This window comes from Pristiophorus japonicus, chromosome 30 (assembly GCF_044704955.1).
Source record: "Pristiophorus japonicus isolate sPriJap1 chromosome 30, sPriJap1.hap1, whole genome shotgun sequence".
Taxonomy (NCBI): Eukaryota; Metazoa; Chordata; class Chondrichthyes; family Pristiophoridae; genus Pristiophorus; species Pristiophorus japonicus.
In genome coordinates, this window is record NC_092006.1 from 6,890,358 (window position 1) to 6,915,357 (window position 25,000).

Below are 25,000 nucleotides of genomic sequence, written 5' to 3' on the forward strand. Positions count from 1 at the left end.
AACATCGCCCGTCTCCGCCCCCCTGCCTCAGCTCATCCGCTGCCGAAACCCTCATCCGTGCCCTCGTTACCTCCAGACTTGACTATTCCAACGCACTCCTGGCCGGCCTCCCACATTCTACCCGACGTAAACTCGAGGTGATCCAAAACTCGGCTGCCCCCGTGTCCTAACTCGCACCGAGTCCCGCTCACCCATCACCCCCTGTGCTCACTGCCCCGTGTCCCAACTTGCACCCAGTCCCACTCACCCATCACCTCCTGTGCTCACTGCCCCGTGTCCTAACTCGCACCGAGTCCCCGCTCACCCATCACCCCCTGTGCTCACTGCCCCCGTGTCCTAACTCGTACCGAGTCCCGTTCACCCATCACCCCTGTGCTCGCTGCCCCGTGTCCTAACCGCACCGAGTCCCGCTCACCCATCACCCCCTGTGCTCACTGCCCCAGTGTCCTAACTCGTACCGAGTCCCGTTCACCCATCACCCCCTGTGCTCGCTGACCTACATTGGCTCCCGGTTAACATCTCAATTTCAAAATTCTCATCTTTATTTTCAAATCCCTCCATGGGCCTCGACCCCCTCCCCCTCTCTAACCTCCTCCAGCCCCTACACCCCTCCCCATCTCTGTAACCTCCTCCAGCCCCTACATCCCTCCCTATCTCTGTAACCTCCTCCAGCCCCTACACCCCTCCCTATCTCTGTAACCTCCTCCAGCCCCTGCACCCCTCCCCATCTCTGTAACCTCCTCCAGCCCCTACACCCCTCCCTATCTCTGTAACCTCCTCCAGCCCCTACACCCCTCCCTATCTCTGTAACCTCTTCCAGCCCCTACACCCCTCCCCATCTCTGTAACCTCCTCCAGCCCTACACCCCTCCCTATCTCTGTAACCTCTTCCAGCCCCTACACCCCTCCCCATCTCTGTAACCTCCTCCAGCTCTTTAATCTGCCTGACCTCAGTGCTCCATCTATTTTGTCTTGTAACATTCCTGTGAAGCATCTTGGACGTTTCACTGCATTAAAAGCACTATATAAAGACATCGTTGTTTGACAATCCCCGATTTCCATCGCTCCCCCATTGGTGGCCGTGCCTTCAGCTGCCTGGGCCCCAAGGTCTGGAACTCCCTCCCTAAACCTCTCCGCCCCTCTCTCCTTCTTTAAGACGCTCCTTAAAACCGACCTCTTTGACCCAGCTTCTGATCATCTGCCTTAATCTCTCATGTAGCTGGGTGCCAAATGGTTTATTTTTTTAATATAATAAACTGCTGTGAGGCGCCTTGGGACGTTTTATTTTGTTAAAGGCACTATATAAAGGCAGGCTGTTGTGGGAGCCAGCGACACAGTAGCAGAGCAACAGGTGACTTTGGACCCGTGTTTCCCAAAGTTCCCTCGCCTGGAGTCTGGGTCTATCGTAGACTAACTAAGAACATAAGAATTAGGAACAGGAGTCTGCCATTCGGCCCCTCGAGCCTGCTCCGTCATCCAATGAGATTGTGGCTGAACTTTGACCTCAACTCCACTTTCCTGCACTGTACCCATAATCCCTTAGTGTCCAAGAAGGCCGGGAACCCTGGGCTGAGGAGGAAAATCAGCCTTCACACCCGATCTCTATCCAGTGGATGCCAGATGAGAATGGGGATCGACCGCGATGCCCTACACAGTTGGATAGCCGGCCGAGATGGCTTCTTGGGCGTGGGACGAATAGGAACCTGGAGTATTGTGCACAGTCTGGGTCTCCTTACCTAAGGAAGGATATACTTGCCATTGAGGAGTGCAGCGAAGATTCACCAGACTGATTCCTGGGATGGGGGGATTGTCCTATGATGAGAGATTGAGTAGACTAGGCCGATATTCTCTGGAGTTTAGAAGAATGAGAGGCGATCTCATTGAAACATACAAAATTCTCACAGGGCTCAACAGCGTAGATGCAGGGAGGATGTTTCTCCCCGGGCTGGGGAGTTTAGAACCAGGGGTCACACAGTCTCAGGATAAGGGGTCGGCCATTTCGGACTGAGATGAGGAGGAATTTCTTCACTCAGAGGGAGAGTGAATCTTTGGAAGTCTCTGCCCCAGAGGGCTGTGGAGGCTCAGTCGTTGAGTATATTCAGGGCCGAGATCGTTAAGATTTTTGGACTCGAACAATCAAGGAATATGGGGAGCGGGCGGGAAGGTGGAATTGACTTAGAAGATCAGCCACGATCTTATTGAATGGGCTCGAGGGGCCGACTCCTGCTCCTAATTCTTACGAAACCGCGAGGGAACCAATGCCCCCCCCCCCCCCAGGGGAGAACAGAAAGCATTTGGAACAACGAATAAAAGAATCCAGTCAGGAACACCTCACGCCAGTCGGGGACATGCTGCGGGTGATGGACAGGAAGTGAGGACATTCGCGCCCGGTGTACCTACATGTGACACAACGCCAAATGTTGTGCGCCGAGCCTCCTGCTGTAAAGTAGGCCCATGCTCCCATGGCACCCGTGATGCCATAAATCGGAAGGAGGCTTCCCTCATACCAAGGATTTAAGAACGTCTGTGGAGGAATAGACAGATCAGTTTCAGAACAGCGGCAGTGAAGAGCAGGCCCGGACTCAAAAATTTACTACATTGTTCACCCAAACGAGCCAGCCGTGGCTCAGTGCGTAGCACTCTCTCTCTCACCTCGGAGTCACAAGAATGTGGGTTCAAGTCCCACTCCAGGGACTTGAGCTCAAAGTCCAGGAAGACGTTTCCAGTGCAGCTCTGAATGAGCGCCGTGCTGAGCTGTCGGAGGGGCGGCGCTGAGGGAGCGCCGCGCTGTCGGAGGGGCGGAGCTGAGGGAGCGCCGCGCTGTCGGAGGGGCGGCGCTGAGGGAGCGCCGCGCTGTCGGAGGGGCGGAGCTGAGGGAGCGCCGCGCTGTCGGAGGGGCGGAGCTGAGGGAGCGCCGCGCTGTCGGAGGGGCGGAGCTGAGGGAGCGCCGCGCTGTCGGAGGGGCGGAGCTGAGGGAGCGCCGCGCTGTCGGAGGGGCGGAGCTGAGGGAGCGCCGCGCTGTCGGAGGGGCGGAGCTGAGGGAGCGCCGCGCTGTCGGCCGTTTATCGGATGGGATGTTAAATCGAGGCCCCGTCTGCCCTCTCAGTTGGACGTAAAAGGTCCCACAGCCGCTATTTTGAAGAAGAGCAGGGGGAGTTCTCCCCAGTGCCCTGGGGCCAATATTTATCCCTACCACCAAGCTCACGGTCTACAGGGCTGTGAGTAATACCCACCCCTCCTGTATGGATCTGAGACATGGACCATGTACAGTAGACACCTCAAGTCGCTGGAGAAATACCACCAACGATGTCGCCGCAAGAGCCTACAAATCCCCTGGGAGGACAGACGCACCAACATCAGCGTCCTCGACCAGGCCAACATCCCCAGCATTGAAGCACTGACCACACTCGATCAGCTCCGCTGGGCAGGCCACATAGTACGCATGCCAGATACGAGACTCCCTAAGCAAATGCTTTATGCGGAGCTCCTTCAAAAGGTGGGCAACAGAAACGTTACAAGGACACCCTCAAAGCCTCCCTGGTAAAGTGCGACATCACCACTGACACCGGGGAGTCCCTGGCCGAGGACCGCCCGAGGTGGAGAAAGTGCATCCGGGAGGGCGCTGAGCTCTTCGAGTCTCAAAACAATGAGCGTGAAGAGGCCAAGCGCAGGCAGCGGAAGGAGCGCGCGGCAAACCAGCCCCACCCACCCCTTCCCTCGTCGAATGTCTGTCCCACCTGTAACAGGGACTGTGGCTCTCGTATCGGACTGTTCAGCCACCAGAGAACTCACTTTGGGAGTGGAAGCAAGTCTTCCTCGATTCCGAGGGACCGACCGCCTCTGATGAATCCCTCAACCAACATCACGAACAGATTATCTAGTTATTATCGCATTGCTGTTTGTCGGAACTTGCGGTGTGCAAATCAGCTGCCACGTTGTAACACTGATTACACGCCAAAGTACTTAATTGGCTATAAGCACTTTGGAATGTCCTGGGGTCCAATAGACACTGTCGAAATGCAAGTTCTCTCTTTCTCGTGTCCCTTGATTATTTTTGTCTGCGCAGATTAATGTCCTCGATCACCACCTTCCCTTCCAGCCACACACACGGTGCACACACGCTCGCTGCCCTCCAGGCAACTACCTGGGGGAAATAAGGACTTGCATTTGTATAGCGCCTTTCACGACCACCGGATGTCCCAAAGTGCTTTACAGCCACTGAAGGACTTTTAAAAAAAAAAAGTGTGGTCACTGTTGTAATGTGGGAAACGCGGCAGCCATATTGCACACAGCAAGCTCCCACACACAGCAATGTGATAATGACCCAGATAATCTGTTTTAGTGATGTTGGTTGAGGGATAAATATTGGCCCCAGGACACCAGGGAGAACTCCCCCTGCTCTTCTTCCAAATAGTGGCTGTGGGATCTTTTACGTCCACCTGGGAGGGCAGACGGGGCCTCGGTTTAACGCGTCATCCGAAAGAAAGCACCTCCGGCAGTGCAGCGCTCCCTCAGTACTGCCCCTCAGACCGTGCGGCGCTCCCTCAGTACTGTCCCTCAGACCGTGCGGCGCTCCCTCAGTACTGCCCCTCCGACCGTGCGGCACTCCCTCAGTACTGCACTAGATTTTTGTGCTCAAGTCCCTGGAGTGAGACTTGAACCCGGAGTGAGACTTGAACCCACAACCTTCTGACTCAGAGGCGAGAGTGCTGCCCACTGAGCCACAGTGGACACTGACAGAGCTGAAATGTCTCAAAGCACACAATGAACTACTTTGAAATGTTGTAATGTAGCCAGCCGCCTTCTTTCACTGAGGGAGGAATATTGGCCGGGACACTGGGTGCACTCCACACACTTCAGCATCCCTCAGAACCACTTTACCAAGCAGACTGACCAAGCTTACTTCCCCCAGGTGGTCCCCCTACAGCATCATATCCCTCCCGTACCCCAAATCGCAAGATGGAAAAATACCGAGCCCAATCTCTGGGTCGCGTGGAGCCCCACCGCGGGTCCCACAAGCGACCAATCTCTCCTTCTCCCGTGAAGGCACGGACTCCCGCTGGGGTTGTATTTATAAGGGGCAGCCAGGACCACTCTGCTGCCGTGCCAAGAGGATATTCTTCATGTGCAAGCCAAGACACAAAACACGGCTGCCCCGTGTCCTAACTCGCACCGAGTCCCGCTCACCCATCACCCCCTGTGCTCACTGCCCCCGTGTCCTAACTCGCACCGAGTCCCGCTCACCCATCACCCCCTGTGCTCGCTGCCCCCGTGTCCTAACTCGCACCGAGTCCCACTCACCCATCACCCACTGTGCTCGCTGCCCCCGTGTCCTAACTCGCACCGAGTCCCGCTCACCCATCACCCCCTGTGCTCGCTGACCTACACTGGCTTCCGGTTTAGCAACGCCTCAATTTCAAAATTCTCATCCTAGTTTACAAATCGCTCCAGCCCCTACACCCCTCCCTATCTCTGTAACCTCCTACAGCCCTACACCCCTCCCTATCTCTGTAACCTCCTCCAGCCCCACAATCCCTCCCTATCTCTGTAACCTCCTCCAGCCCCACAACCCCTCCCATATCTCTGTAACCTCCTCCAGCCCCTACACCCCTCCCTATCTCTGTAACCTCCTCAAGCCCCTACACCCCTCCCTATCTCTGTAACCTCCTCCAGTCCCTACACCCCTCCCTATCTCTGTAACCTCCTCCAGTCCCTACACCCCTCCCTATCTCTGTAACCTCCTCCAGCCCCACAACCCCTCCCATATCTCTGTAACCTCCTCCAGCCCCACAATCCCTCCCTATCTCTGTAACCTCCTCCAGCTCCAGCCCCACAACCCACCCCCCCGCCCCGCCCCCGAGCATAACTGATTACAATCGCTCCACCATCGGTGGCCGTGCCTTCAGCTGCCTGGGGCCCAAGCTCTGGAACTCCCTCCCTAAACCTCTCCGCCTCTCTCTCTACTCGTTGAAGACGCTCCTTAAAACCGACCTCTTTGACCCAGCTTTTGGTCACCTGTCCCTAATTTCTCCTTATGTGGCTCGGCGGCAAATTTTTAAAAATCTCTCAATACTCCTGGGAAGCGCCTTGGGACGCTATTCGCCTACGTGGTGCGTCACACTCCCCAGACAGGATGGGGGGGGGGGGGTGCAGCCGCTCTTGCGGACGCAGTGGCCCTGGCGGACACGCGCTATCGGGACTCATGGCCGGGGCAAGACGGGAGGTGGGGGGGGGGGGGTTTGTACCCCGATTGCGAGCCGGTGCCCGGGGGGGGGGGGGGGGGGTAAAAGATAGAAACGCCGCCAGAGCTCGACTCACCAGGCCCGAGGTCAGCACGTGACTGACAACGACCGCCGCCAGTGCCAGCCACTTCCTCTTCTCGCAGGCGTCGAAGAACACCACCCCCCAGAACGTGTGCAGGAGCACGACGGCCATGGTCAGGAAAGCTGCAGAGAGACGGGAAGAGACTCGGTTACGGTACCGCGCGTTGCCGGCGCGCCTCAGCCCCGCGCTAACCCCCCTCCCGCGGGGCCAGGTTTCAAACCAACCGGCGCTCCTGGCAGGAGGCGGGGAGCCGGCCGCGCGAAATCAGGTTTCCCCGCGGGCGCGTTCGATCCGCTGCAAAGCGTTTCGGGGCGGCCCGAGCGCAGGAAAGGCGCGCTCGTACTCGCCCGACAGGCCGGAAAGCGGCAGGTTTGACCCCTGACCTGCGCGGGAGGTAGAGGAGCTCAGTCAGGGCTGCGGCGATTGACTCTGGCGCTGGGGGTCGGAGAGCCATCAGCCAGGGCGCCTGCTCCCGACTGCTTTCCAGTGACCCCCTCATCCCGTGGGGACGTCCCGTGCTGCTCAATCCCCACCCACGGCACAATATGATGCAGGCACTCGCTGTCGGGGGTCAGCTCCTGGGGGGGCGCCTGTGGAACGTTACCCCAGCCAAAGTCAGTCCCTTCGGGAGAGGACGGGACTAAATAAAAGAACTTGCCTTTATATAGCGCCTTTCACCACCTCAGGATGCCCAAAGCGCTTTACACTGGGGATAACTGCCCCCCCCCCACCCCCACCCCTCTTCTTAGTGCCATGGGATCTTTTACATTCATCTGAGGGGGCAGACGGGGCCTCGGTTTAACATCGCATCCGAAAGACGGCATCTCCGACAGTATGGCGCTCCCTCAGCACTGCCCCTCCGACAGCGCAGTACGGCGCTCCCTCAGCACTGCCCCTCCGACAGCGCAGTACGGCTCTCCCTCAGCACTGCCTCTCCGACAGCGCAGTACGGCGCTCCCTCAGCACTGCCCCTCCGACAGCGCAGTACGGCGCTCCCTCAGTACTGCCCCTCCGACAGCGCAGTGCGGCGCTCCCTCAGTACTGCCCCTCCGACAGCGCAGTACGGCTCTCCCTCAGTACAGCCCCTCCGACAGCGCAGTGCGGCTCTCCCTCAGTACCGCCCCTCCGACAGCGCAGTACGGCTCTCCCTCAGCACTGCCCCTCCGACAGCGCAGTGCGGCTCTCCCTCAGCACTGCCCTGGATTGTTAGCCTGGATTATGGGCTCAAGACCCTGGAGTGAGATTTGAACCCACGTCCTCATGACTCGGGGGCGAGAGTGCTGCCCACTGAGCTGCGGCGGAGTGGAAAGGCAGCGTACATCAGAACACCACACGCGATGCGCAGCGACACGCTGCCTTACCGGACGCCACCGTGCAATCGAAGCGCAGGCAGTTACCGCTCGGGGTCCCGGTGTTGACTCGACCCACCTGACGTAATGAAGAAGTAGGGCGACCCCCCGTGAATCCCCACCACGCCTGGTCCCAGCGAGTCAGACAGAATGTTGATGACGGAGAAGGCGCCGCTGATGACTCCGAAGGCGAGACCTGAAACTGTGGAGAGAGAGAGAGAGAGAGAGAGAGAGAGAGAGAGAGAGAGAAAAGAGAGAGAGCGAGAGAGAGAGAGAGAGAGACACACACATGAGGACACATGTTGGAAAATGTGAGGTCATCCACCTTGGGGAAAAAAAAAAACGGTAAAAGGGAATATTATTTGAATGGGGAGAAATTACAACATGCTGCGGTGCAGAGGGACCAGGGGGTCCTTGTGCATGAAACTCTTTTAGAGTCTACCTGCAAAACAAACATTAAACTGTGCCACCCGACCTGGGTGACACACCAGACATTTACAAGACCCTTTTTTTCCTTTTTTTTCCCCCACTAAAATCACAATTTCTCCGGTGCCCCCTATAAAAGGGAGGGGGACACTAAAAGCACCGGCAATTAAAACAAATTAAACTTTAAAACGTAAAATCAAATTAAAATTTGGTTGCCGGGCGTGATGATGCACTCCAGTCCCTCCGGTGCCCACCTCTCGCGGAAGGCCGCGAGCGTACCGGTGGACACCGCGTGCTCCATCTCCAAGGACACCCTGGACCAGGAATCCCAAAAGGTTAGTTTGCAGGTGCAGCAGGTAATCAGGAAGGCGAATGGAATGTCGGCCTTCATTGCGAGAGGGATGGAGTACAAAAGCAGGGAGGTCCTGCTGCAACTGTACAGGGTATTGGTGAGGCCACACCTGGAGTACTGCGTGCAGTTTTGGTCACCTTACTTAAGGAAGGATATACTGGCTTTGGAGTGGGTACAGAGACGATTCACTAAGCTGATTCCGGAGATGAGGGGGTTACCTTATGATGATAGATTGAGTAGACTGGGTCTTTACTCGTTGGGAGTTCAGAAGGATGAGGGGTGATCTTATAGAAACATTTAAAATAATGAAGGGGATAGACAGGATAGAGGCAGAGAGGTTGTTTCCACTGGTCGGGGAGACTAGAACTAGGGGGCACAGCCTCAAAATACGGGGGAGCCAATTTAAAACCGAGTTGAGAAGGAATTTCTTCTCCCAGAGGGTTGTGAATCTGTGGAATTCTCTGCCCAAGGAAGCAGTTGAATGTATTCAAATCACAGATAGATTTTTAACCAATAAGGGAATTAAGGGTTACGGGGAGCGGGCGGGTAAGTGGAGCTGAGTCCACGGCCAGATCAGCCATGATCTTGTTGGGTGGCGGGGCAGGCTCGGGGGGGCTGGATGGCCTACTTCTGTTCCTAGTTCGTGTGTTCTTATGAATGTTGGGGAAGTCCAGAACCAGGGGTCACAGTCTAAGGATAAGGGGTAAGCCATTTAGGACCGAGATGAGGAGAAACTTCTTCACCCAGAGAATGGTGAACCTGTGGAATTCTCTACCACAGAAAGTTGTGGAGGCCAATTCACTAAATATATTCAAAAAGGAGTTAGATGTAGTCCTTACTACTAGGGGGATCAAGGGGTATGGCAAGAAAGCAGGAATGGAGTACTCAAGTTACATGTTCAGCCATGAACTCATTGAATGGCGGTGCAGGCTCGAAGGGCCGAATGGCCTACTCCTGCACCTCAGTCAGGACGCTCGGGAAAGGAGCCCGGAATAGGAGTTCCGAGCCTGGTTTAATACTTTGCCACAGTGTGCAGATGCACAGTAGACAGGTACATCAGGAGCAGCGACTGTGGAGAGATGTGATCAGGGCCCAGGGAGAGGCGAGGGCCCAGGGGCAGCACGGGCCCAGCCCACACTGCGATATGTGTGTGCACTGGGTCCGTGCAGCAGAGCTGGTCTCCAGTCGTCCTGGTTAACCCTTGCCTCTGGACCAAGACCTCGTTCTGTCGAGCCCCGTGTGTTGGCTGGTGTGCAACGGTCACCCCACGTTAAAAAAATCCACCCACAGGCATCTTCCACCCTTCAGGATGTAGTTCGGGATCTAGAATATTAGGTCCTTCATTGAAACACCTGTGAACTCATCCTTTTTTTGGCATGGAAGCGAGTCATCCTCGCTTCGAGGGACTGCCTCTGATGATGACGACTTTGCCACAAGGTACAACGAAGGTCCCAGCTTCAATCCCTGGTCAATACGCTGAGCCACTGCCACAGCGCGAGGACACGGGTGGTGAACAACTTGCATTTATATAGCGCCTTTCACAAACACCAAGAGCTCTACAGCCAATGATGTACTTTTGGAGTGCAGTCATTGTTGTGATGTAGGAAACGCGGCAGCTCAATTTGCGCACAGCAAGCTCCCACAAACAGCAATGTGATAATGAAGGGAGTAAGGGGTTATGGGGAGCGGGCAGGGAAGTGGAGCTGAGTCCATGATCGGATCAGCCATGATCGTATTAAATGGCGGAGCAGGCTCGAGGGGCCATATGACTTACTCCTGCTCCTATTTCTTATATTCTTATGACCTGATAAATCTGTTTTAGTGATGTTGATTGAGGGATAAATATTGGCCCCAGGACACCGGGGAGAACTCCCCCTGCTCTTCTTCCAAATAGTGGCCGTGGGATCTTTTACATCTACCCGAGGGGGCAGACGGGGCCTCGGTTTAATGTCTCATCCGGAAGATGGCACCTCCGATAGTGCGGCGCTCCCTCAGTACCGCCCCTCCGACAGTGCAGTACGGCGCTCCCTCAGTACCGCCCCTCCGACAGTGCAGTGCGGTGCTCCCTCAGTACCGCCCCTCCGACAGTGCAGTACGGCGCTCCCTCAGTACCGCCCCTCCGACAGTGCAGTGCGGTGCTCCCTCAGTACTGCCCCTCCGACAGTGCAGTACAGCGCTCCCTCAGTACCGCCCCTCCGACAGTGCGGCGATCCCTCAACACTTCGCTGGAGTGTCAGCTTAGATTTTTTGTGCTTATAGGTTCCAGGAGTGGGACTTGAACCCACAACCTTCTGACTCAGAGGCAAGCGTGCTGCCCACTGAGCGACAGCTGGCACTCTCTTAAAACGTGTCAAGTCACTTCACTGGAATGTTAGCAAACAAATTTAGTCACTGAGCCACACAAAAAGACTTGGATTTATGTAGCGCCTTTCACGACCACAGGACGTCTCAAAGCACTTTACAGCCAATGAAATATTTTTGGAGTGTGGTCACTGTTGTATTGTGGGAAACAAGGAGATATTGGGACTGGTGACCAAGAGCTTGGTTAAAGAGATAGGTTTTTAAGGAGCCTCTTAAAAAAGGAGGAGAAAGTAGCAGAGAGTTTTAGGGATAGAATTCCAGAGCTCAGGGCCGAGGCAGCTGAAGGCACGGCCACCAATGGTGGAGCGATGGAAATCGGGGGATGCTCAAGATATCAGAATTGGAGGAGCGCAGAGATCGCGGGGGACTGTAGGAGGTTACAGAGATAGGGAGGGGTGTAGGGGCTGGAAGGGGTTACAGAGATAGGGAGGGGTGTAGGGGCTGGAGGGGGTTACAGAGATGGGAAGGGGTGTAGGGTCTAGAGGGGGTTACAGAGATGGGGAGGAGTGCATGGGCTGGAGGGGGTTAGAGAGATAGGGAGGGGTGTAGGGGCTGGAGGGGGTTACAGAGATGGGGAGGAGTGCATGGGCTGGAGGGGGTTAGAGAGATAGGGAGTGGGGTGAGGAGGCCATGGAGGGATTTGAAAATTCGAGGAGTTGCTGGACCGGGACCCAATGCAGGTCAGCGGAAACTATTACACTGTAATTGACAATGAAACAGAGTGTGGTGCTGCAAAACAATTGGCTGTTGCCTTATAACTGCCACGCGATTGGCTGGCGATTTCTATTACCATATGCCATCTGTCCAATCGAGATGGGCGATCTTCCATCTTCACTTATCGATGCGAGACCTTGGTCAGCTTTTCTGCGGGCAAAGAAACACATGGAAGATTGTAGGCGTCTTGCAACAGATGCTCTGCGCTCTAAATTCTCCCCCAAAAATAAAACACGCCAAACCCTTCCTGTTTCTCTGTGTAGCATAACTAAGACCGCCTATTTCCACCTCTAACATCGCCTGTCTCCGCCTCCGCCCATCCGCTGCTGAAACCCTCATCCGTGTCTTTGTTACCTCCAGACTCGACTATTCCAACACACTCCTGGCCGGCCTCCCACATTCTACCCGACGTAAACTAGAGGCGATCCAAAACTCGGCTGCCCCCCCGTGTCCTAACTCGCACCGAGTCCCGCTCACCCATCATCCCCTGTGCTCGCTGCCCCCGTGTCCTAACTCGCACCCAGTCCCGCTCACACATCACCCCCTGTGCTCGCTGACCCCGTGTCCTAACTCGCACCGAGTCCCACTCACCCATCGCCCCCTGTGCTCGCTGCCCCGTGTCCTAACTCGCACCGAGTCCCGCTCACCCATCGCCCGCTGTGCTCGCTGCCCCCGTGTCCTAACTCGCACCGAGTCCCACTCACCCATCACTCCCTGTGCTCGCTGCCCCCGTGTCCTAACTCGCACCCAGTCCCGCTCACCCATCACCCCCTGTGCTCGCTGCCCCCGTGTCCTAACTCGCACCGAGTCCCGCTCACCCATCACCCCCTGTGCTCGCTGCCCCCGTGTCCTAACTCGCACCGAGTCCCGCTCACCCATCGCCCGCTGTGCTCACTGACCTACATTGGCTCCCGGTTAAGCAACACCTCGATTTCAAAATTCTTATCCTTGTTTTCAAATCCCTCCGTAGCACTCGCCCCTCCCTATCTCTAATCTCCTCCAACCCCACAAGCCCCCCCCGCCCCCAATCTATGCTCCTCTAATTCTACCCTCTTGAGCATCCCTGATTATAATCGCTCCACCATTGGTGGCCGTGCCTTCAGCTGCCTGGGCTCCAAGCTCTGGAACTCCCTCCCTAAACCTCTCCTCCAAGACGCTCCTTAAAACCGACCTCTTTGACCCAGCTTTTGGTCACCTGTCGCTAATTTTTACTTATGCGGCTCGGTGTCAAATTTTTATCGCCCAACACTCCTGTAAAGCACCTTGGAACGTTTCACCACGTTAAAGGTGCTATATAAATACAGGTTGTTGTTCTGTCGGACTTGTCTTTTTTCAGATGAAAGATCCCGGGGCCACTATTTTGATGAGGAGCAGAGGGGTGTTCTCCCCGGTGTCCTGGGGCCAATATTTATCCCTCACTCAACATGACAAAAACAGATGATCCGGGTCATTATCACATCGCTGTGTGTGGGAGCTTGCTGTGCGCAAATTGAGCTGCCGTGTTTCCCACATTACAACAGTGACCACACTCCAAAAGTACTTCATTGGCTGTAAAGCGCTTTGAGACGTCCGGTGGCCGTGAAAGGCGCTATATAAATGCAAGTCGGTCTTTCTTCTTCCCTGCTGTATGAAGCAGATGGCAAAATAGGGCAGAGCACAATATCCTCCATTTTAAAACCGGACCGATAGTTTCCTTGTACGTGACAACACATCGAATTGTTCGGTCAGCACGCGACTGAACCAGTAGCGGATTCGAGCTCCCTTGGGAAAGAAAGCAGTTCACAACCTCAGGGTGCCCCAAAGAACTTTAGAGCCAATTAAGTACTTTTGAAGTGTAATACCTGTTGGAATGTAGGGAAACGGGGCAGCTAATTTGCAAGCAGCCACAAACAACAATGGGACAAAGACCAGATTATCTGTTTTCGGAAAGCAACATAACGTGGGTATTGGAAATCTGAAATAAAATCAGCAAATACTGGAAATACTTGGCCAGTCAGGCAGCAGAGAAACAGAGCTAATGTTTCAGGTGGGTTGAGAGATAAATATTGGCCCCAGGACCCCGGGGAGAACTCCCCCTGCTCTTCTTCCAATAGTGGCCCCGGGATCTTTTACGTCCACCCGAGAGCAGACGAGGCCTCGGTTTAACGTCTCATCCTAAAGACGGCCCCTCCGACAGTGCGGCACTCCCTCAGTACTGCCCCTCCGACAGTGCGGCACTCCCTCAGTACCGCCCCTCCGACAGTGCGGCGCTCCCTCAGTACCGCCCCTCCGACAGTGCGGCGCTCCCTCAGCACCGCCACTCCGACAGTGCGGCGTTCCCTCAGTACTGCCCCTCCGACAGTGCGGCGCTCCCTCAGTACTGCCCCTCCGACAGTGCGGCGTTCCCTCAGTACTGCCCCTCCGACAGTGCGGCGTTCCCTCAGTACTGCCCCTCCGACAGTGCGGCGTTCCCTCAGTACTGACCCTCCGACAGTGCGGCGTTCCCTCAGTACTGCCCCTCCGACAGTGCGGCACTCCCTCAGTACTGTCCCTCCGACAGTGCGGCGCTCCCTCAGTACTGCCACTCCGACAGTGCGGCGCTCCCTCAGTACTGCCCCTCCGACAGTGCGGCGCTCCCTCAGTACTGCCCCTCCGACAGTGCGGTGCTCCCTCAGTACTGCCCCTCCGACAGTGCGGCGTTCCCTCAGTACTGCCCTTCCGACAGTGCGGCGCTCCCTCAGTACTGCCCCTCCGACAGTGCGGCGTTCCCTCAGTACTGCCCTTCCGACAGTGCGGCGCTCCCTCAGTACTGCCCCTCCGACAGTGCGGCGTTCCCTCAGTACTGCCCCTCCGACAGTGCGGCGTTCCCTCAGTACTGCCCCTCCGACAGTGCGGCGTTCCCTCAGTACTGACCCTCCGACAGTGCGGCGTTCCCTCAGTACTGCCCCTCCGACAGTGCGGCACTCCCTCAGTACTGCCCCTCCGACAGTGCAGCGTTCCCTCAGTACTGCCCTTCCGACAGTGCGGCGCTCCCTCAGTACTGCCCCTCCGACAGTGCGGCGTTCCCTCAGTACTGCCCCTCCGACAGTGCGGCGTTCCCTCAGTACTGCCCCTCCGACAGTGCGGCGCTCCCTCAGTACTGCCCCTCCGACACCAAGCTCATGGTCTACAGGGCTGTAGTAATACCGCCCTCCTGTATGGCTCAGAGACATGGACCATGTACAGCAGACACCACAAGTTGCTGGAGATATATCACCAACGATGTCTCTGCAAAATCCTACAAATCCCCTGGGAGGACAGACGCACCAACGTTAGCGTCCTTGACCAGGCCAACATCACCAGCATCGAAGCACTGACCACACTCGACCAGCTCCGCTGGGCAGGGCCACATTGTCCACATGCCCCGACACGAGACTCCCAAAGCAAGCGCTCTACTCCGAACTCCTTCACGGCAAACGAGCCAAAGGTGGGCAGAGGAAACGTTACAAGGGACACCCTCTAAGCCGCCCTGATAAAGTGCAACATCCCCACCGACACCTGGGAGTCCCTGGCCAAAGACCAGTCCACCCTAAGTGGAGGAAGTGCATCCGGGAGGGCGCTGAGCACCTAGAGTCTCGTCGCCGAGAGCGTGCAGAAGCCAAGCGCAGGCAGCGGAAGGAGCATGCGGCAAACCTGTCCCACCCTCCCCTTCCCTCAACCACTGTCTGTCCCACCTGTGACAGGGACTGTGGCTCTCGTATTGGACTGTTCAGTCACCAAAGGACTCATTTTTAGAGTGGAAGCAAGTCTTCCTCGATGCCGAGGGACTGCCTGTGATGACTGAGAGTAGGTAGCACATAGCGGTGATGTTACTGGACGAGTAAATCCAGAGGCCTAGACTAATGATCCACAGACCAGAGTTCAAATCCCACCACGGCAGCTGGGGAATTTAAATTCAGTTAATTAAATAAACCTGGAATTAAAAAGCTCGTGTCAGTAATGGTGACCATGGAACGACTTATATTACAATGACTACACTTCAAAAGGTACTGCATCGGCTGTAAAGTGCTTCGAGACGTCCGGTGGTCGTGAAAGTCGCTATATAAATGCAAGTCTTTCTTTCCGATTATAACTGCTCAACCATCGGTGGGCATGCCTTCAGCTGCTTGAGCACTGAACTCCCTCCCTAAAGCCCTCTCTCTCTCTCTCTCTCTCTCCTCATTCAAGACGCTGTTTAAAACATACCTCTTCAACCAAGCTTTTGGTCACCTGCCGTCATTTCTTCCTTAGCGGCTCAGTGTCAAATTTATCTACTGTTGTAACACCGTTGTGAAGCGCCTTGGACGTTTTACTACGTTAAAGGCGCTATATAAATACAAGATGTTTGTAGAGCATTCCAAAGATTCACCCCCCTCTGAGTGAAGAAATTCCTCCTCATCTCAGTCCTAAATGGCCGAGCCCTTATCCTGAGACTGTGTGACCCCTGGTTCTAGACTCCCCAGCCCGGGGGGAAACATCCTCCCTGCATCTACCCTGTCAAGCCCTGTAAGAAATTTGTATGTTTCAATGCGATCACCTCTCATTCTTCTAAACTCTAGAGAATACAGGCCTGGTCTGACGCGAGCTTACTTGAGCAGCCGGTAATAGGCGAAGCGGAAGACCTCTTGGAGCAACACGGAGACACCTGCCCCCATGATCAGCAGCCCATGCTGCAGGCTGGGGTTGTCCTTGTTGCTGAGCTGCACGGCGACAAACCATAGCAGGGAGGAGAGGAGTAGCGATACCAGCCAGAAGAACGACCTGTGGGGCAGAGAAAGACAGGGACAGCGTCAGCAATAGGACCTGTATCGACCCTCGACCCAAGGGGGCACCCAACGCTGAAGCAGACTCGCCGCGACGAGAACGGCTTCAGGGTAAAAGGGGGGGGGGGAATAAAAATAAAGACTTGGATTTATATAGCGCCTTTCACACCCACCGGATGACTCAAAGGGCTTTACAGCCAATGAAGTACTTTTTTGGGAGTGTGGTCACTGTTGTAATGTGGGAAACGCGGCAGCTCAATTTGGCGCTCACACACACAGCGATGTGATAATGACCCGGATCATCTGTTTTAGTGATGTTGGTTGAGGGATAAATATTGGCCCCAGGACACCGGGGAGAACTCCCCCTGCTCTTCTTCCAATAGTGGCCCCGGGATCTTTTACATCCACCCGAGAGGTCAGACGGAGCCTCGGTTTAATGTCTCATCCGAAAGACGGCACCTCCGACAGCGCGGCGCTCCCTCAGTACCGCCCCTCCGACAGCGCGGCGCTCCCTCAGTACCGCCCCTCCGACAGCGCGGCGCTCTCTCAGCACCGCCCCTCCGACAGTGCGGCGCTCCCTCAGTACTGCCCCTCCGACAGTGCGGCGCTCCCTCAATACCGCCCCTCCGACAGCGCGGCGCTCCCTCAGTACTGCCCCTCCAACAGCGCGGCGCTCCCTCAGTACTGCCCCTCCGACAGTGCGGCGCTCCCTCAATACTGCCCCTCCCACAGTGCGACGCTCCCTCAGTACTACCCCTCCGACAGTGCGGCGCTCCCTCAGTACTGCCCCTCCGACAGTGCGGCGCTCCCTCAGCATTGCACTGGGAGCGTCAGCCTAGATTTATGTGCTCAAGTCTCAAGAATGCGATTTGAGTCCACACCCTTCTGACTCAGAGGCGAGTTTGCTACCTGCTCAGTCACAGCTCACACTTAAAAATCTGACAGGGTTCCTGCTCGTTCACACCCCCGTGCTGGGAGGTGCGCATCCGCCCGAGAGCTGGATGAGATACGACATACTGTGTGGTCGAAAAACAAGCCATCATTGTCTGAGAGCGCTGATCCCTGTGGAACTTGCATTTCTATAGCACCTTTCTCGCCTTATGGACATCCCAAAGCACTTTACAGCCAATGAAGTACTTTTTGAAGTGTAGTCGCTGTTGTAAGGTTAGAGACGCAGCAGTCACTTTGCACACAGCAAGCTCCCACAAACACCAATGTGATCATAGCCACATCGCTTTTTTTAAACCAGTGATGTTGGTTGAGAGATAAATATTGGCCCTCGGACACTGCGTAGAACTCCCCCTGCTCTTCTTCGAAATAGTGCCATGGGATCTTTTACATCCACCTCAGAAGGCAGATGGGGCCTCGGGTTTAAGGTGTCATCTGAAAGACGGCATCTCCGACAGCGGGCGCTCCCTCAGCACCGCCCCTCCGACAGTGCGGCGCTCCCTCAGTACTGCCCCTCCGACAGTGCGGCGCTCCCTCAGTACTGCCCCTCCGACAGTGCGGCGCTCCCTCAGTACTGCCCCTCCGACAGTGCGGCGCTCCCTCAGTACTGCCCCTCCGACAGCGCGGCGCTCCCTCAGTACTGCCCCTCCGACAGTGCGGCGCTCCCTCAGTACCGCCCCTCCGACAGTGCGGCGCTCCCTCAGTACTGCCCCTCCGACAGCGCGGCGCTCCCTCAGTACTGCCCCTCCGACAGCGCGGCGCTCCCTCAGTACTGCCCCTCCGACAGTGCGGCGCTCCCTCAGTACTGCCCCTCCGACAGCGCGGCGCTCCCTCAGTACTGCCCCTCCGACAGTGCGGCGCTCCCTCAGTACTGCCCCTCCGACAGTGCGGCGCTCCCTCAGTACCGCCCCTCCGACAGCGCGGCGCTCCCTCAACACCGCCCCTCCGACAGCGCGGCGCTCCCTCAACACCGCCCCTCCGACAGCGCGGCGCTCCCTCAGCACCGCCCCTCCGACAGCGCGGCGCTCCCTCAGCACCGCCCCTCCGACAGCGCGGCGCTCCCTCAACACCGACCCTCCGACAGCGCGGCGCTCCCTCAACACCGACCCGGGGATTGTCAGCCTGGATTTATATACTTGTGTTTCTGGAGCGGCACTTGAACCCACGACCTTTTGACTCAGTGGAGTGAGAGAGTGAGAGAGAGAGAGAGAGAGAGAGAGAGAGAGCGAGAGCGCGAGAGCGGGAGAGAAAGCCCCACTGAGTCACAGCTAACACAGAATCATAGAATGGTTACAGCACAGGAGGCGGCCCGTGCTGTCTCCCTGCAAGAGCACCTCAGCTAGTGACACACCCTCCGCCCTGCTAATTTTATTCCATCAGGGAAAAACTGAACAAGAATCGACAGCAAAAGGAGAGCGAGCGAGCGAACGAACGCAGTGTTCTTTTGTTAAGTACCCCTGTGACAATAGTGGGGCAGGACTAGAAGCCACGAGTGGTTCCGTGGTTGGGACAGCGGTTCGCCACAGCTAAGTTCAAAGTGACTTTGAGTGCAACCTGAGAGAGTCACCAGGCAGAAACGACAAGCCACAGCCTGTAGTAGACATAACCACAGAATTATCTGCACGTCCACATTAGCAATCAGGAAAAGAAATTCTGACTGATTCACTCCAGCTCACGACGGCTGAAATATCAGCAAACTCACCGAAGAACGTGGATCAAGCGCTCAGCTCCAAGGTGGGACAGTGCATTAATGTTAAAAAGTTTATTTCTTAGGTCACCGTTGGTTCTTTCGCCAATCACCTTAAAGCCATACCCTCTGCTTCGTGACCCTGCTGCCAATGCGAAGTTTCACTCTATCTACACCGCTCCTCTTGAATTATTAAGTCTAGCTGACACTCCCTCAGCACTGGCACGGGGATCGTCAGCCTGGATTTATATACTTGCGTTTCTGGAGTGGCACTTGAACCCACGACCTTCTGACTCAGTGGAGTGAGAGAGAGAGAGAGAGAGAGTGAGAGAGAGAAAGAGAGAGAAAGTGCTGAGGAGTGCCGCACTGTCGGAGGGGGCTGCGCCGAGGGGGCGCCGCTCTGTCGGAGGGGGCTGCGCCGAGGGAGCGCCGCGCTGCCGGAGGGGGCTGCGCCGAGGGGGGGGCCGCGCTGTCGGAGGGGGCGGTGCCAAGGGAGGGCCGCGCTGTTGGAGGGGGCACCCCGCTGTCGGAGTGGGCAGTGCCGAGGGAGGGCCCCGCTGTCGGAGGGGGCGGTGCCAAGGGAGGGCCGCGCTGTTGGAGGGGGCACCCCGCTGTCGGAGTGGGCAGTGCCGAGGGAGGGCCCCGCTGTCGGAGGGGGCGGTGCCAAGGGAGGGCCGCGCTGTTGGAGGGGGCACCCCGCTGTCGGAGAGGGCTGCGCCGAGGGGAGCGCCCCGCTGTCGGAGGGGGCTGCGCCGAGGGGAGCGCCCCGCTGTCGGAGGGGGCGGCGCCGAGGGGAGCGCCCCGCTGTCGGAGGGGGCGGCGCCGAGGGGAGCGCCCCGCTGTCGGAGGGGGCGGCGCCGAGGGGAGCGCCCCGCTGTCGGAGGGGGCTGCGCCGAGGGGAGCGCCCCGCTGTCGGAGGGGGCGGTACTCCTGTCGGAGGTGTGGCCTCACCCTGTACCGCTGTAGCAAAACTTCCCTACTTTTATACTCCATGCCCCCTTACAGTAAAGGCCAACATTCCATCCGCCTTCCCGATTAACTTGCTCCACCTGATCGGCCAGGATCATGTCGAATGGCGGTGCGGGCTCCAAGGGCCGAATAGCCTGCCCCTATTTTCGATGTGCCTAACTTTTTATAATGTCGTGCCGTGCGCGAGAATCGACCTCGCGAACAGAACCGGCCTTCCGGCGCCAAAAAAAAAAAGTGTTTTTAGTTTCAGCATCCATCATGCCGCAGTATTTAGCACTTTCGCGCAGAAAATAGAAAGGTTTTGGCTCAGTTTGCGCCCATGTTAGCCGCACTTTAAAAAATAATAATAATAATAACCCCCAGGGGATGAGTTTGAGGCAAACAGAGAGGGTTTGAATTTTTTTTTTAAATTTTGTCGGCCGAATATTAATTGAACCCCACCCACACCAATGGGGGCGGGTGACCTCCCCTTTAAGCGCGGGCCCACCGCCTTTAATTTGCGGCCCACTCCGCCGCCACTCACCCGGCCACCAGGATGATGACCCGCAGCGGGTCGCCGGCCACCGTCAGCAGCAGCAGCGCGAAGGCCGGCCCGAAGGCGATGAAAGCGCAGCCGAAGAAGACGGCCGCGCTCATGGCGATCCCGCGGACGACATTTTCAGTGAGTGTCTCTTTTTGTTTTATTCCTCCGCGATTTTTAAAGCTCCGGCCGCCGCCGTTGCCGACCCAGACCCGTTCAGGCGTCGACGCCGAGAGAGGGCGGCACGCAAAGTGATTGACGGCGCCGCTCAGCCAATCGCCTGTAGAGGGCTCAGCTGCTCCGGCCAATCGGCGTCGCCTGGCGGAGGGCGGGCCCTCTCGCTTTCCTGATTGACGTACGCCTCAGCCAATCGGCTCCACTGCTTCGGCCAATCGGCGTCGTGGGAGGGCGGGACACTTTTCTGATTTGAACATACGCTTCAGGCAATCGCCTCGAGAGCACGCCACTGCTCCGACCAATCGGCGCCGTGGGAGGGCGGGACTCTCTTTCCTGATTGACGCACGCCTCAGCCAGTCGCCTCCACTGCTCCGGCCAATCGTCGTCGCGGCTTCGCCCCGCGGAGGGCGGGACTCTCTCTCCTGATTGACGTACGCCTCAGCCAGTCGGCTCAAGGGCTTCTCAACCCGCCCCCCCTCTTTAGCCAATCGGATGACAGAACTAGCATGGTCCCGCCCTCCCTTGAGAAAGGGGGCGCCTGCGCATGTGCTCCCCCCTCACAGCCCCCTGGGAGTTGTAGTTCTATGTCCCAGCTGCAGGCTGGCTATTGTTGTCCTCAATGATAGACTCCTGTAGCATAGGAGGAGGCTATTGGGTCCATCATTCCTGTGGCAACAGCTCCCCATACTCCTTCCCCAAAGCCCTGCAATTATTTCCTTTTCAAATATTGATGCAATTCCCTTTTTTTCCAGTGCCATAGAAACATAGAAACTAGGTGCAGGAGCAGGCCATTCAGCCCCTCTAGCCTGCACCGCCATTCAACGAGTTCATGGCTGAACATGAAACTTCAGTACCCACTTCCTGCTTTCACGCCATACCCCTTGATCCCCCGAGTAGTAAAGACTTCATCTAACTCCCTTTTGAATATATTTAGTGAATTGGCCTCAACTACTTCCTGTGGTAGAGAATTCCACAGGTTCACCACTCTCTGGGTGAAGAAGTTTCTCCTTATCTCGGTCCTAAATGGCTTACCCCTTATCCTTAGACTGTGACCCCTGGTTCTGGACTTCCCCAACATTGGGAACATTCTTCCTGCATCCAACCTGTCCAAACCCGTCAGAATTTTAAACGTTTCTATGAGGTCCCCTCTCACTCTTCTGAACTCCAGTGAATACAAGCCCAGTTGATTCAGTCTTTCTTGATAGGTCAGTCCCACCATCCCGGGAATCAGTCTGGTGAATCTTCGCTGCACTCCCTCAACAGCAAGTATGTCCTTCCTCAAGTTAGGAGGCCAGTAGTGAGGGAGCGCCGTACTGCGCTGCCGGAGGAGCAGTGCTGAGGGAGTGCCATACTGTCGGAGGTGTCGTACTGAGGGATGAAATGTTAAACTGCCTGCTCTCCCAGATGGACGTAAAAAGATCCCATGGCACTATTTCGTAGAAGAGCAGGGGGGGGGGGGGGGTGGGAAGTTCTCCCCGGTGTCCTGTGGATAAGATTTATCCCTCAACCAACATCACTAAAACAGAAGATCTGGGTCATTATCACATTGCTGTGTGTGGGAGCTTGCTGGGCACGGGAGCTTGCTGGGCACAAACTGGGCTGCCGCGTTTCCCACATTACAACAGTGCCCACACTCCAAAAGTACTTCATTGGCTGCGAAAGGCTTTGGAACGTCCGGTGGTTGTGAAAGGCGCTATATAAATGCAAGTCTTTCTGCAAGTGCCCTTTGCAATGGCATAGCAAACCACTCGGTTGTCGTCGGGATGGGCAATAAATGCCCAATTGCCACACAATGTCAGCATCCCGCGAATGAATTAAAAAAACACACACACACACACGAGCTGTAGAAATATCAAGAGCCTCTTGGTCCAGTGGTTGCTGCGACGACAAACATTTATTAGGTCAGTATTTTACAGAGGCGCTAATGCAGCTGCAACACTCACATAGCAAGACCAATAGAGATGGCCCCAAGATTCATTTTGCCGAGGCTTCAGTCTTCTGGAACTGTCGGGAAGGTTGGGGAAGCAGCAGTGGGGATTGCCATATCGTAGAACCGGGCGGAGGAAGATTGCTCATTGAGGGGATGTCGATTCCAGCAGAGGTCGATCCCAGCGACTGGGTGGTGCTTAGCCCGGCCGATCAAGACGCCTTTTCTGTTCGTGATTCGGCGTGGGTAGAAAAACAAAACCGGTGTTGAACCAGCGGTGCGGAGCATCGCGGTATCGGAGCACAGCCTCAAAGAGCGGTGGGGGCCCGGTGGTCCCCATGAGTGAGATTCCCCGCCCCCCGCCCCCCCCAAACATTCTCACCATCTGAGGGCGAGTGGCCATTTCTCAGGCGTGAGCTTAAATGGTCAGTACCGCCAAGGTATTCAACCGCGTAGTGCATCCCATCTCTTCTGAGCCCGAGTGCCAAGTGACCATTTCTCATGCGTGAGAATGGTCAGTAACTCCAGGGTATTCAACCGTGTAGTGCATCGTTGTTTAGGCCCAATGTCCCCTGTGCGCCTTCCAGCAAAGGAGGAGGGGAGTGGGGGGTCAGACTATCAATGGCTGATTCTCCCCTTTCTATACTCAGGGGTATTGAAGCCAATTAAAACACCCCCATAGCCAATTGTTTGAAAGATAAGGGAGTCAAGGGTTATGGGGAGAAGGCAGGGATTGATCAGATCAGCCATGATCTTATTGAACGGCGGAGCAGGCGCGAGGGGCCGAATGGCCGACTCCTGCTCCGATTTCTTCATCACCACCGTGCTGCCTCCCCTGGTTAATCAGCCACCTCTGGGCATCCAAAACTGGCACCTCCTGGTGTGTGTACAGCTGGCTACCACAATGGGCAGTGTAGTTACCCTCCCTCGGCCATTGGAAGGGCTTACTGCATAGACCCAAATATCCAGTGCCTCCCTCACTCACGCTCCCTCCGTTCACTAGGATGGAAAGGACAACTCCACAACGTGCCCCTCCTTACATAGAATTACAGGTCTGTGCCGCTGTTTATGCTCCAGACCAGCCTCCTCCCACCTTGCTTCCTCTCACCCCCGTCGACATGACCTATTCCTTTCTGCCTCCTGTACTCAGCTAGCCTCCTCTTAAATGCAGCCGCGCTATTCGCCACAAGCACTCCCATACAGCAGCGACTTCCACGTTCGAACCGCTCGCTGGGTAAAGAAGTTTCTCCTGGTCTCTAGGATTCTCAATTTAGTTCTGAAACGGGATGTCCTCTAACCAAGCCAGTTTGGACATCATCTCCCAGCCCCAGCACGAGGGAGTTAAAAAGTAGCAACATCTTGGAAGACGTTTACCTCCCAAGTCGCACACAATCCTGACCGCGACACAGTTCGGGTGTTCGTTCGTCGTCGTCGCTGGCTCAAAGTCATAATTGGCAGCGCATCTTCTCATGCAAACCAGTCCCACCCACCCTTTCCCCCAACCACTGTCTGTCCCACCTGTGACAGGGACTGCGGCTCTCGTATTGGACTGTTCAGCCACCGAAAGACTCAAAAGTGGAAGCAAGTCTTCCTCGATTCCCCCGGGACTGCCTATGGTAATGACCTTCTCATGGGCCACTAGGGAACAGGCATGCAATGTGGTTTTGCCAGCGTTGATTTCAAAATTCTCATCCTTGTTTACAAATCCCTCCATGGCCCTCGCTCCCCCTCCCCCTCCCTATCTCTGTAACCTCCACCAGTCCCTACACCCCTCCCTATCTCTAACCTCCTCCACAACCCTCCGAGATCTCTAATCTCCTCCAGCCCCTACACCCTCCCTATCTCTGTAACCTCCGCCAGCCCTCCCTGTCTCTCTAACCTCCTGCAGCCCCACAACCCTCCGAGATCTCTGTAATCTCCTCCAGCCACTACACCCCTCCCTATCTCTGTAACCTCCTCCAGCCACTACACCCCTCCCTATCTCTGTAACCTCCTCCAGCCCCTACACCCCTCCCTATCTCTGTAACCTCCTCCAGCCCCTACACCCCTTCCTATCTCTGTAACCTCCTCCAGCCCCGACACCCCTCCCTATCTCTGTAACCTCCTCCAGCCACTACACCCCTCCCTATCTCTGTAACCTCCTCCAGCCCCTACACCCCTCCCTATCTGTAACCTCCTCCAGCCCCTACACCCCTTCCTATCTCTGTAACCTCCTCCAGCCCCTACACCCCTTCCTATCTCTGTAACCCCCTCCAGCCCCTACACCCCTCCCTATCTTTGTAATCTCCTCGAGCCCTATACCCTTCCGAGATCTCTGCACTCCTCTAATACTGCCCATCTCCCAATTTCCATCGCTCCACCATCGGTGGCCGTGCCTTCAGCTGCCTGGGCCCCAAGCTCTGGAACTCCCTCCCTAAACCTCTCCACCTCTCTCTCTCCTCCTTTAAGACGCTCCTTAAAACCGACCTCTTTAACCCTGCCCTAATA

At 56.3% G+C, this 25,000-nt stretch overlaps 1 protein-coding gene across 1 annotated transcript in view; it reads right to left on the reverse strand.

The window, feature by feature from the left end:
• LOC139240180 (gamma-secretase subunit APH-1A-like) overlaps positions 1-20,658 on the reverse strand; it is a 36,158-nt gene extending 15,500 nt beyond the window's left edge. The window contains exons 1-6 of the mRNA XM_070868601.1: positions 20,413-20,658; positions 16,113-16,283; positions 11,602-11,675; positions 7,752-7,874; positions 6,318-6,445; positions 2,400-2,523 (exon numbers count right to left, since the gene is read on the reverse strand). Coding sequence (XP_070724702.1) covers positions 2,400-2,523; positions 6,318-6,445; positions 7,752-7,874; positions 11,602-11,675; positions 16,113-16,283; positions 20,413-20,525 — 733 coding nt within the window. The 5' untranslated portion in view covers positions 20,526-20,658. The remainder of the gene's footprint in view (positions 1-2,399; positions 2,524-6,317; positions 6,446-7,751; positions 7,875-11,601; positions 11,676-16,112; positions 16,284-20,412) is intronic.
• Between the last annotated feature and the right edge of the window lie 4,342 nt (positions 20,659-25,000).